Source organism: Nelumbo nucifera, chromosome 1 (genome assembly GCF_055504915.1).
Source record: "Nelumbo nucifera cultivar China Antique chromosome 1, China Antique-T2T, whole genome shotgun sequence".
In the NCBI taxonomy this organism is placed as follows: domain Eukaryota; kingdom Viridiplantae; phylum Streptophyta; class Magnoliopsida; order Proteales; family Nelumbonaceae; genus Nelumbo; species Nelumbo nucifera.
This window is the reverse complement of record NC_142649.1, coordinates 79,302,389-79,313,286: the sequence shown is the minus strand read 5'-3', so window position 1 is coordinate 79,313,286 and position 10,898 is coordinate 79,302,389. Positions and strand designations below refer to the sequence as shown.

The following is a 10,898-nucleotide window of genomic DNA, read 5'->3' as shown; positions in this document are numbered from 1 at the left end:
GCAGGCAAAATCCCTTTCTGAAGGGGGGGCTCTGATACTGTGAGCGCTCTCGCATCAGTGACGCATGAGCTCCCCGGCGTCTTCTGTCTCTCGTTGGCACGCAAGTTCAGATTATGACGTTTTTCTACTTTCAAACTACTGAGCGATTAACACGTTAGAGAACTCATGGTTTACACGATGAGAGTGCGCTGATTAGGAGACCACCTCTCTTAACTAAAGTCTAAAGCAGCTTTCAACTTTGTTCAGCTTTTTCGAACTCGGCATTGGGAAGTTGGAACTTAATGCGAAATTGCTCCGAGTTATGACAAATCATCAGTTGTGGGGTAAAGCCGTAAAGCCCAATGGGCTTAGAGAAAGGCAAGATTCGTTGGGCCCCAACCTTTTCTCCAACATGGCCCATCCAAGCTCCATCTTACACGAAACGGCGCCTCTTTAATTACAAAACCTATCTACATATGCGCCACCATATTGACCACCCATCAATATAAGCTAAATGGATCGGACCATGTTAACTGGACTACCTTGAACTTTGAATGTGATCTTTGTTCAATGGGTCATCAGTACGCAGCACAAAAACAGATTGGTTTTGTAAAACCGGGTGTGATTTTAAAACTGGATGAAACCTGGATCGGCTGGGCCACCAGCTGTTGCGGGGGTCCGATCCGGTTGACCTGGGCACATTTTTCTTGCCAAATTAAAAATCAAAACACATGCGTTTCAACTTTCAATAGGTTCGTAATTAATGTTGGCTGGCTGACTGGCTTTGGACCTGGTGGGCTACGCTAATGCCAAGCCTGTAAAGCCCATTTGTTAAAGCCCATTCTAGCCGTACATCCACGTGGGATGGAGCCCTTTTTATACTACTAGCTGCTTGAGTGCTTGAGCAGAATTTTATGCTAAAATTAAATAATAGACATGCATGACTTGCGTGTACCGTTGTTCACTTATTTTTTGCTTTGAGTGAGAAGGTGGGAGAGAGAGAGAGAGATCGAACCATTATTCTGTATGTAGCTCTGTGTGATTTTGGACGCTAGCCTTTTTCGCTTTCCAGCTCCCTCGTCTCCAGGGTTAGGGTTTTCAGTCACTCAATTAAGCTATTATTATCTTTTCATTGTTATACTAAATCTTTTGAAATTCGGATGTATTATTTGGTGTTTAGTTGGTCGATGTTGGATTAGTCGGATTCCTGGAATTTTAGCAGCTAATTACAGCGATGTTAATTTGGACATATTCGCGTGTGCAGAAGTTGTTAAACCACTTTGCTTGCCAATGGACACTGTTTTTTGAACAATGAGAGGTTTTAGGGTTCTATGACTTCGCTTTTGCTGATTCCTCCTCCGTCCTGGGGTTCGACTCGATTTAAAATGCTCTTTTGAGTTCATTTTTGTTTAGAATTTGGATTTTCTTTGTTTTTTAGTAGCAAGTTTTGTTTGATTTGTTTACGTCCAATTCTTCTTCTATAAAATATCCCAAGTTTGAATTACTGTGGTTGAGTTGAGATCTGTAAACGTTGTTCATGGTCGTCTTCATGATTATCTTCTTCTTACTCTATCTCTTCTCTTTTGCAGATTTGAGAAGTAATGCTCAGTTAAGTTATTGGGAATTTTGCTGCACAAAGAGTTCAAGGACAAGCTTGAGTAGTCGGACTACGAGTAGAAGATCGGCCATGGACCACTTTAGCTGGGAGATCTACGCACGGGTCTTCTTGGGGTTGATGGTGGTTTTCTCAGCATCCTTTTCTGATGGATACACTGATCCGCGAGACGGTAAACCGGATTTGACATTCATTTATTGTTTGTTTATTTTTACTTTAGATCCGCAGATTCTGAAACGTTCTAGCATTAGATGTATTTTTCACATTTGGTCTATTCCAGCATTTGTGATTCTCTACTTCTCTATAATGTCTAGTTTTTTTCTTTTCTTTTTTTTGTATTTATTCTTTCCAATTGTAAATTGCTTGAAATGTTAGTAGTTCTGTATAATGATATTATTGTTTTTTCTTTTAATTTGGCAGTTTTTGCAATAAATAGCTTATATACTGCGCTGGGCAATCCTCCTCTTCCCGGATGGATTGCCAGTGGAGGAGACCCGTGCTTGGAGGCCTGGCAAGGTGTCCAATGTGTCAATTCTAATATAACCTCAATGTACGGTTACCCTACAGACACCATCTTGTAGTCACTTATGGTCCAAGAAATGTATTTAATTGGAATTTTCTTTCTTTCTTGTTTTTTTTTTTTTTTTTTTTTTTTACAGAATACTCAATGGCGCAAATTTGGGAGGGGAACTGGGTGATAACTTAGGATCGTTTTTTTCATTGATAACCATGTAAGTGGTATCAATTTAAATCTTTGATATCGTTCCATTATCTGAGGTGTTTTGTATGCTTTTAGTGACTCTCTTGTATATTTCTTCCTTAGTTGATCTCCTGGCAGTATCAACTAATACTGTGCCAAAGCATGAGCATTAATAACTGTCTTTCCATTGATTGTATGTTTGGTGCTTACTGGTTTAATTGGCAAGCATCTGTCTTGGAGATCTTGTAGCCCAAACTCAACCTTGTAGGATGGTGAGGATCATCCTAATGGGATGCCCCTATGTTACAGTCCTGTGTGCAACCTGGAATTTTTGTATTAGTTGAATGGTCATTTTCTGCATATGCTACATATACAAGGAAAATTAGAGGAATCAAACTTCTTTGAGATAATATATGCCCACTATGCCATAACTTATGTTCCAGAATATATTTAAACTTAGATGTGCCATTTTGAATTCCTTTGCTGATGTTTTGGACTACTGTTTTGAGGCAGAGATCTCAGCAACAACCACATTGGTGGCAGTATTCCATCGAATTTGCCAATTACCATGCAAAACTTGTATGTTTATCTGGCTTTTCTTTTCTGATCCCACAATATGGTAAAATCATTGAATCGTGGCCTTATGTTAAACATATGGTTTTCTTCAAATCTGGCAGTTTTCTTTCAGATAACCAGTTCACAGGAAGCATTCCTAGTACTTTATCCTCTCTGTCTCAGTTGACAGCCATGTAAGCTTGAGCTTCTGTTTTCTTTAGCTTGAGGTACACATGTAGGAGCCGTTGCATTTTAACGTTTTATTATAAATTTAATGGCTTATTATCTCAGGTCGCTTAACAATAATCACTTAACTGGACAAATACCAGATGCCTTTCAGGGTCTTACTCTGTTGACAAACCTGTAAGGATTCCCTGTCGTTTGAGTGGCATTTCTTCTCCATGATCAGAATGCAGGTTTTTAACTGTTAGTATACTATACTATCTTTTGCTGCAGTGATCTCTTCAATAACAATATGAGTGGTCAACTGCCTCCCTCAATGGAAAGCTTGTCATCTTTAACTACCTTGTAAGTAGGTTAATTTGATAAGAATTCTTATTTCTGTGTGATTGCAATATAATGAATTTGTTGTTCTTGGTGTGTAGGCACTTGCAGAATAATCAACTATCCGGGACTCTTGATGTTTTACAAGATCTGCCTTTGAGAGATTTGTACTATTATGAACCATTTCAATGACATTATTTTCTAGGAATTTTTTTCTATGACATTGCTTTTAGTGTCAGAACCTTGTAACTACATTCTTCTGCCTTCATGGGTTTTGACAAAAAAAACCTTGTGCTTGTTCAACAGGAATATAGAGAATAACCTGTTCTCTGGACCTATACCTGAGAAGCTGCTGAATATTCCAAATTTCAAGTGAGCACCTTCTAATAGATAGATCCAAACTATTTTATCTTTGAAGTAAATTACTTCTCCAGTTTTTTTGTATTGTAATACTTAGGTGTGGAACTTATGTAATTTAGATACAGACATACTTCACCTTAAATATGTATCTGAAAGTGGCAAATGGCAATGGGAGTATTCAGTCACAGATGAAGATATTTAAGTCATTTTCCTAGTACCATGTGTACATACTACCAAAAGAAGTTTCTAATGCAGAAATTAGATCATCTTTGTTATTTAAGTACTTCATTGTTGGAAAGTGCATTATTTCCCTATGTTTTATGGCTATTCTTTCATCCCTAGAAAAAGAAAAAGACTTTTACAGTGATGAGAAAATGATTGTGCTTGACTTAGTTGATTATTATTAATTTTATTGTGGCCTTATCATATTACATTGGATATGTTATGCAGAAAGGATGGTAACCCTTTCAACACAACTGTTGCTCCATTGCTTCCACCTTCATCCCCACCACCTCCTTTTACTGGAGCACCATCTTCAGAAGTAACACCTGTGAATCATACAAATGGGGCTACTTCACCTGGAGGGCTGAATTCTACAGGAACAAAAAAAACTTTGACCAGAAAAAGGATTATTGGGATTTCAATTGCAGGGGTTTTAATATTTATTATATTTTTATTAGTGGTTGCTCTTCTTGCATCAAGATGTTGCAAAGAAAGGCAAGAGAATGATATATTTGCCAACAGTCATGAAGTAATGGGTACATATAAAGAGCCCAGAGAGAAGCATAAAGAGAGGCATTCAGTGGACCAACTAGACAATCAAAGAGATAAGGGTAAGCTTTTTAATAGTTAATGTTTTGGCTTCCGTTTCTTCACCTTCTATTAACAGGTTATTGAAATTTTATGAACAGTGCCAAAAGAAGCAGTTGTAAGGCCAAAGGATGAACATGAGATTGATGCTAGAAGAGTGACTGCGGTTCCTAGAATGAAGGACAATAATGAGACAGATATTAAAAGAATGGGTGAGGTTCCAAAGAAAAAGGAGGACCATGAGATAGATATGTCTGGTATAGATATGATTTTAATGCCACCACCACCACCACCACCACCTCCTCCTCCTCCTCCTCCCCCTCCCCCTCCCCCTCTTATTGAGAAGGTCATTGTGAACCCTATTGTGCCCCCCAGAAAATTGAACCCACTAACTTCTGTAAGATCTTTCACCATTGCGTCACTTCAGCAATATACAAACAGCTTTTCTCAAGAAAATTTCCTTGGAGGTGGCATGTTAGGCAGTGTTTATCGAGCAGAGCTTCCTGATGGAAAGGTATAAAACTCTTGGATTCACAGAACTGATTAAATGGAAACTACCAACTTGTTGTTTAATTAAATGAAGGCATACTTAAATTGGTCCTTTATGTTAAATTTCATTGGAAGTTTTGATGTCATGGTGAGAAGTTTATGTTTGGATTGTTTCTTTACAAATCAAGGTTGTGCCCCCCTCCCCCTCCATTTTTTTCTTCTTTTTATCATTTGCAGAGAAACCTAACTCCTAAATCCTTCTACTTACTAGCTTTCATTTTAGTAGTCCCATTTAGATGCATAGGTGATGGTACATCTCTTTCTATATACCATCAACCCACCAAAGGAAAGCACAGTAAGGTATATAGATAAAATTTTCAATTTTATATTGATCCTCCTCTGTTAAGTGAACATATTAAAGTTCCCTCTTCTATTTTTTAATAGGTTCTAATTGAGCTAGACAAAGGACTTTTGAAGTAGCAAGAGAATTTCTTGATACTTGATTCAATTATTCTCTGTGTTTTATTTGAGCAAAACCATACTGTTTTCTATGTTGCCTTTATACTTGTGTGCTTTATCTAGATGGTTGTCAAGCTTAGATCTCCCTAGATGTCAAAATATAAGTTCTGTTTGTGGATGTATTAGTGTGAACTTTACTCTATTAATTCTGTTATTCCATATGCTGATACATATTCTTTTCACTCTCAATGTTTCTCTAGCTACTGGCAATCAAGAAACTAGATAATCCAGCTTCTAAGAATCAGAAGGATGAGGAATTTCTTGAGTTGGTTTTGAGTATCTCTAAGCTTGAACATGCTAATGTTGTCAAGCTTGAGGGTTACTGTGCAGAGCATGGACAACGACTTCTCATTTATGATTACTGCAGTAATGGGACACTCCATGATGCCCTACATTCTGATGATGAACTGAATAGAAAACTTTCATGGAATGCCCGCATTCGAATAGCACTTGGAGCTGCAAGGGCTCTAGAGTAAGTAGAGGTCCCAGTTTACCACTTAGGCTAAGTTTGGAAGGAGTGCAAATACAAATATGTAGAGTACAAAACCTTGCATTTTGTATTATTTCGTATGCATTTGCACTGTACATATTTGTACTCTTTCCAAACTGAGCCTCAAGACTGACTTTGTTTTATTTTCATAGGTATTTTGAAGGAATTTAAGATTTTTTTTAGAATTAAATGAATTATAATGTCAGGATGGCAGCTTGTTGAACAAGCTATCCTGTCTATTTGTTCTATGTAGTGTACTTTGTCATTGGAAATTTCATACATTGGACCCATCAAATAAAAAGAACCGGCACCTCTGTCTATCTGCTTATGTGCATACTAGGAACCAGAGAAAGCTGCTTTTACTTATTCACCCATCCTTAGATGATTATTCCACTTTAATATCAGTGTTTTAAAAGTGAGAGGTTCAAGAAAAGCACAACAGCCTTCTAGTGCCCAAGGCAAGGCATGTGCCAAGTAGACCTGTTCATGGGCTGGCCCAGTCCAGCCTGTTCTAAACTGGTCTTGGACAAAGTTTTAAGCCCGTGGGCTTGGGCTTGGGCTCGGGCTCTAAACATCGGGCCTGACTACTTTTCAGGTTGGGCTCTAGCTTTCCCAAATAATCTTGGCCCAAGCCCAAGCCCGACTCGGTAATATTATATATAATAAAAATATAATACATATTATATAATAATAAAATTAGTAGTGAAAAAAGTATTACATATGTTATAATATATAATTAATATAATATAAAATACCTATCTAGATCGGGCTTCGGGCTTTATGCAGGGCTGGGCTTGGGCTTGGGCCTAGTTATTTTCTGTTTATAAAGAGGCAAAGCCCCAGCCTGAACCCAGCCTGTGAACAGGTCTAGTGCCAAGACAAAGCTAGGCACCAATTTTTGAAAAAATAAAAATATCAAACATATGAAAAAAATGAAAAACCTTAATTTTGAAAGGAATTAAATGCTTTAAAAATCTCACTGGCTGCAGCTGCAACCAAAATACATTAGCCTAACATATAAGATAATTCAAAGTAAAATAAAAAAATCAGATGTGCATTGTACCAAAGTGCTTCAAGCACTAACAATTCAGCCATGGCATTTCAACTTACAACATGTTTGTCCATCTCTTAGTTGCATTACTAGTCTGGTGTTAGATGTTTTCCATTCCCAAACTAAGAGGCTGGGGCCTTTATGGAGGTGGAGGGCCATGCGGAGGTTTGGAGCGAGCACTGTTGACTTGAAGTTTTAGTGCACACTAACACACATAAAGATTAATTGTATTGTTGTTTCTTCTCTAGTGGAAATCTTGCCATCTAAGATCCTATTTGTAACAAGTAGGGTTTCAGGTATTCAAAAAGCTTAAAAGTTAATAGACCATTACTAGTGCACAAACACCAATAAAAGGTAATTTAGAAATTAATAGACCATCATAGAGGCATAAAATACATAAAAAATGTATAAAAAGTAACAAAACATGGAACTTATAAAGGGTGCATGCCTAAGCAAAGGTGCAAGGCACACCAGATGCATGCCTTGAAATGTGCCCAAGTGCCTTGCGTAAATGTAGGTGCTCGTTTTGGAACACTATTAATTTGTATGTTTATAGAGCTAAATGTTAATGTTGTCCTTTTGTTCTATTTGTGAAGGTACCTGCATGAGGTTTGCCAACCACCTGTTGTACATAGGAATTTCAAGTCTGGCAATGTTCTTCTTGATGATGAACTTGCAGTACATGTCTCTGATTGTGGTTTGGCTTCTCTAATATCATCCAGTGCTGTTAGTCAGGTAAATCAATATCCTTAGAATTTCAAGGTCTATTTCTTCTTATTTATGCATATTTGACCTGTTGACCTGTATTTGGAAATGTTGATTGGAGTGGGAATCTGCTTTTCCATTTCCAAATTTGACTTAATGGAGTTGATAGTAAGACAATTAAGTTGAGTGGACATATAAATAGACGCAATATAACCGTATAAACAGTACAGTCAAACACACCAGGGAGAGAGATGATTAATATGAAGGTCAGGGACACTGGATACACTATTGAAATAAGCAAAAGAAAGGATGACAGCAGGAATTGATGAATATCATTTTAGACGAGTGGAGAAGTTATCCTCCCTGGCCCATGCTGTACATATACTTCCTAGGAAATTATGACCTACCATATTGGTGGGACCCATCAAGAAATTCTTTCAGAGGGTGAATAAGTTTTGTGATTTCAGTCATCTGGCCTATGGTATTATTTCTGGATTGTTGGTCTATGTTCTTATTTGTTCAGGCTATCAACATTAATATGATGACCCTCATGTCTAAGCTTGTCCAATTTGATTAAACTTGGGCTAGGAGATCTCCATGATATGATGCGTATAGCTGGTTAGCCCTCTGTGCACCAAATATGTGGTACAAGCCATGGGGAAAGCCACCTGTGCTTGGACTATTACCCTTAGTGGATGTATCCATCCCAAAAGAATCCAGTTCAAACAATCAAACTTGAAAAATCAAAATTCATAATCAAATTTCTTTTTTATTTTCCATGAACTTTTATGTTTGTTTTTTGGATCTTCCATAAACTTGGATAAGGTATGCAAGATGGTCATTTTGAACATCCCATCCAAGGGTGTGAAAGATCTCCGTTTTTTGTTAACTTGATGCTTGACTCTTACACAATCTAATTGGTCATGTCCTGAAGTTAAAACCAATTCTTTATTATAGGCTCAAGTCAGAAAGATGGGGAAAAGTCACATCCATAGCAGTCCAAGTTGGGGTGTAGGGTCAAAATTACGTTTGAGTTCTTTCGCAACTTTTACTGATACTGTCATTATTTATTCTCAGTTATCAGGACAGCTTCTATCAGCTTATGGATATGGTGCTCCAGAGTTTGAATCTGGTATTTATACTTACCAAAGTGATGTTTACAGCTTTGGAGTTGTAATGTTAGAACTTCTTACAGGGAGAAAGTCTTATGACAGGTTAGAAATGTACATCTAAACTTGTTGGCTTTGCTTTGTTTTTCTTTTCATTTTTTTTTTTTTTTTTTTGTAATGGCTACTTGTTCTCTTCTTAAAACAATATGGACAGGTCATGGCCTCGAGGAGAGCAACATTTGGCAAGATGGGCCATTAACCAACTCCATGATATTGATGCATTGTCAAGGATGGTTGATCCTTCCCTCAATGGAGCTTACCCTGCCAAATCGTTGTCACGTTTTGCAGACATTATTTCTCTTTGTATCCAGGTGACCGCCTTGTTGTATCCTTTCCTTAGACTTTTTTAAAAACATATAATTGTAGGTTTTTTTTTTTTTTATTGAGGCAGTTTACCTTCTAAAATGGAACTCTGCCATTGTTAAGTTTGTCTTACACTGCTAATACCAAGCCTGGATGGAGAGGTTGTTTCAGGTTGGAAACTGGCACTAAAACCTTTTTGCCAAACTCTTATAAACATGGATTCTGATTTTTGCCATTTCATGGCACATTAGCAAAGTGGAATGGTGGAACAAGATTCATCTAACCCCATATAGTTGGGACAAGGCTTGGTTGTGCGGAGGATATGGATATAACCCATGGAACTTTCTTGCATGAAGTGACCATTCTCAGATCAAACTTATCTTCTCTGCTTGACACCCTCAGATTTTACCACTGCACCAAGAAGCAGTTCCTTTTCTAAAATTTCCTTTGAAGGCCAACTTTTTGTAAAGGGGAGTGATCAGGGCACTTCCCTAGTGAAAAAAATAAAGAAACAGCAGTTGGTCACAAAGAAAGCTAAAATGAGGGGCTATTTTTTATCTTTTAATGCATGTACTTCTTGAATGATGATTTGGGGTGGGCCCCTTTATAAAAATGGGATGTGCCCAAATCACTTCCCTTTTTAAATTGGTTATATTAAAAAGGTGAACAGTTTGACAAGGGAAATGTGACAGCATCTCTGTTTTCTGTTTTGAATTGCTAATATTTTCTTGCATGTTGATACATTTGATCATTACTCTGTCCCTTTTTTTATTTACATTTTTTTCATTCAGGGGAAATGAACTCATCTTACACTAAAATCTATTTTTTGCAGCCTGAGCCAGAATTCAGGCCCCCGATGTCTGAAATTGTTCAGGATCTCTTACACATGGTACAGAGGGAACCCCCCAATAAGAGGCCTAATGGGGACTGATTTGAGTTATAAAATGAGCATTGAGCAATGGAGGTGTCAACTTAAGAATGGTACGCAGGTATTATCTGCTTGAAACGGTCGTTCAAGAGGCATTTTCAAGTGCCAACAGCTGCTAACCTGCTGCACTCATTAACAATTCATACTCCGAAAGGGTGTTTGGAAGCACGCTCTGGGGTAGCCTGCTACAAAAAATTGTATGAACCCCTCCGGCTTTGTCGACACTCTGGCTGGATCGATCATTTTTTTTTGGTAAGGTATCGATGTTCATTAGATTAGGCAGGATTGGTTTGTGAAACATAGCTGCGCTAATTCAATTATTTGTTATTGTTATTATTGTTACTACTATTATTTGTGATTAATTGTTGTCAACAGAAATTCTTGTATAATAATACCATGCTTCAATTTCTTTTTGAAAAGTAAAATAATGCTCTATTGTTTTCGTTCTTCCTATTTTTCTTCTTTTTATTTCAAATGGTCTCGCTTTCATTTCTTTGATTACATACCTGCAGATGCCCAATTTATATACAACAGGATAATGGAAAATACTTTCGCTATTGGAAAGTTTGGAAACCATGGCTGCCACATGGGATGTTGCTATTCAACTTCCTACCCATCTCCTATCTCAAGCTAGAAATAAACTTGATCCACTTTATTTTAGATGGTTAGAAGAAATTTTGACTCATCAATCTGGATCAAGTGGAATTGTGTGCTATTCTCT

The 10,898-nt window shown here is 37.5% G+C and overlaps 1 protein-coding gene across 7 annotated transcripts; it reads left to right on the top strand.

Moving 5' to 3' along the window:
* The first annotated feature begins 881 nt into the window (after window positions 1-881).
* Window positions 882-10,630, top strand: LOC104605636 (protein STRUBBELIG-RECEPTOR FAMILY 3-like). 7 transcript variants are annotated; one of them, XM_088886756.1, is made up of 18 exons: window positions 961-1,067; window positions 1,244-1,347; window positions 1,569-1,766; window positions 2,015-2,144; window positions 2,254-2,325; window positions 2,808-2,873; window positions 2,972-3,043; window positions 3,141-3,212; window positions 3,306-3,377; window positions 3,455-3,520; window positions 3,660-3,725; window positions 4,164-4,546; window positions 4,625-5,037; window positions 5,732-6,003; window positions 7,669-7,807; window positions 8,735-8,991; window positions 9,101-9,257; window positions 10,082-10,630. In XM_088886756.1, the coding sequence occupies exons 2-18, from the start codon at window positions 1,311-1,313 to the stop codon at window positions 10,178-10,180; spliced, it is 2,571 nt and encodes an 856-aa protein (XP_088742882.1). In that variant the 5' UTR covers window positions 961-1,067; window positions 1,244-1,310; the 3' UTR covers window positions 10,181-10,630. The 7 variants fall into 7 exon arrangements, with proteins under 7 accessions (XP_010268782.1, XP_088742884.1, XP_088742882.1 ...); XM_010270479.3 differs by having other exon boundaries at window positions 1,009-1,067; window positions 8,855-8,991; XM_010270480.3 differs by lacking the exon at window positions 1,244-1,347 and having other exon boundaries at window positions 882-1,067; window positions 8,855-8,991.
* Window positions 10,631-10,898: the final 268 nt, after the last annotated feature.

Excerpts from the sequence above, each read along its gene's own strand:
- LOC104605636 (XM_088886755.1), top strand. The coding sequence starts at position 1,517 with ATGGTCGTCTTCATGATTATCTTCTTCTTACTCTATCTCTTCTCTTTT. Across the intron at positions 2,874-2,971 it reads CCAATTACCATGCAAAACTT|TTTTCTTTCAGATAACCAGT; the intron begins GTATGTTTATCT and ends CAAATCTGGCAG. Across the intron at positions 3,213-3,305 it reads CTTACTCTGTTGACAAACCT|TGATCTCTTCAATAACAATA; the intron begins GTAAGGATTCCC and ends CTTTTGCTGCAG.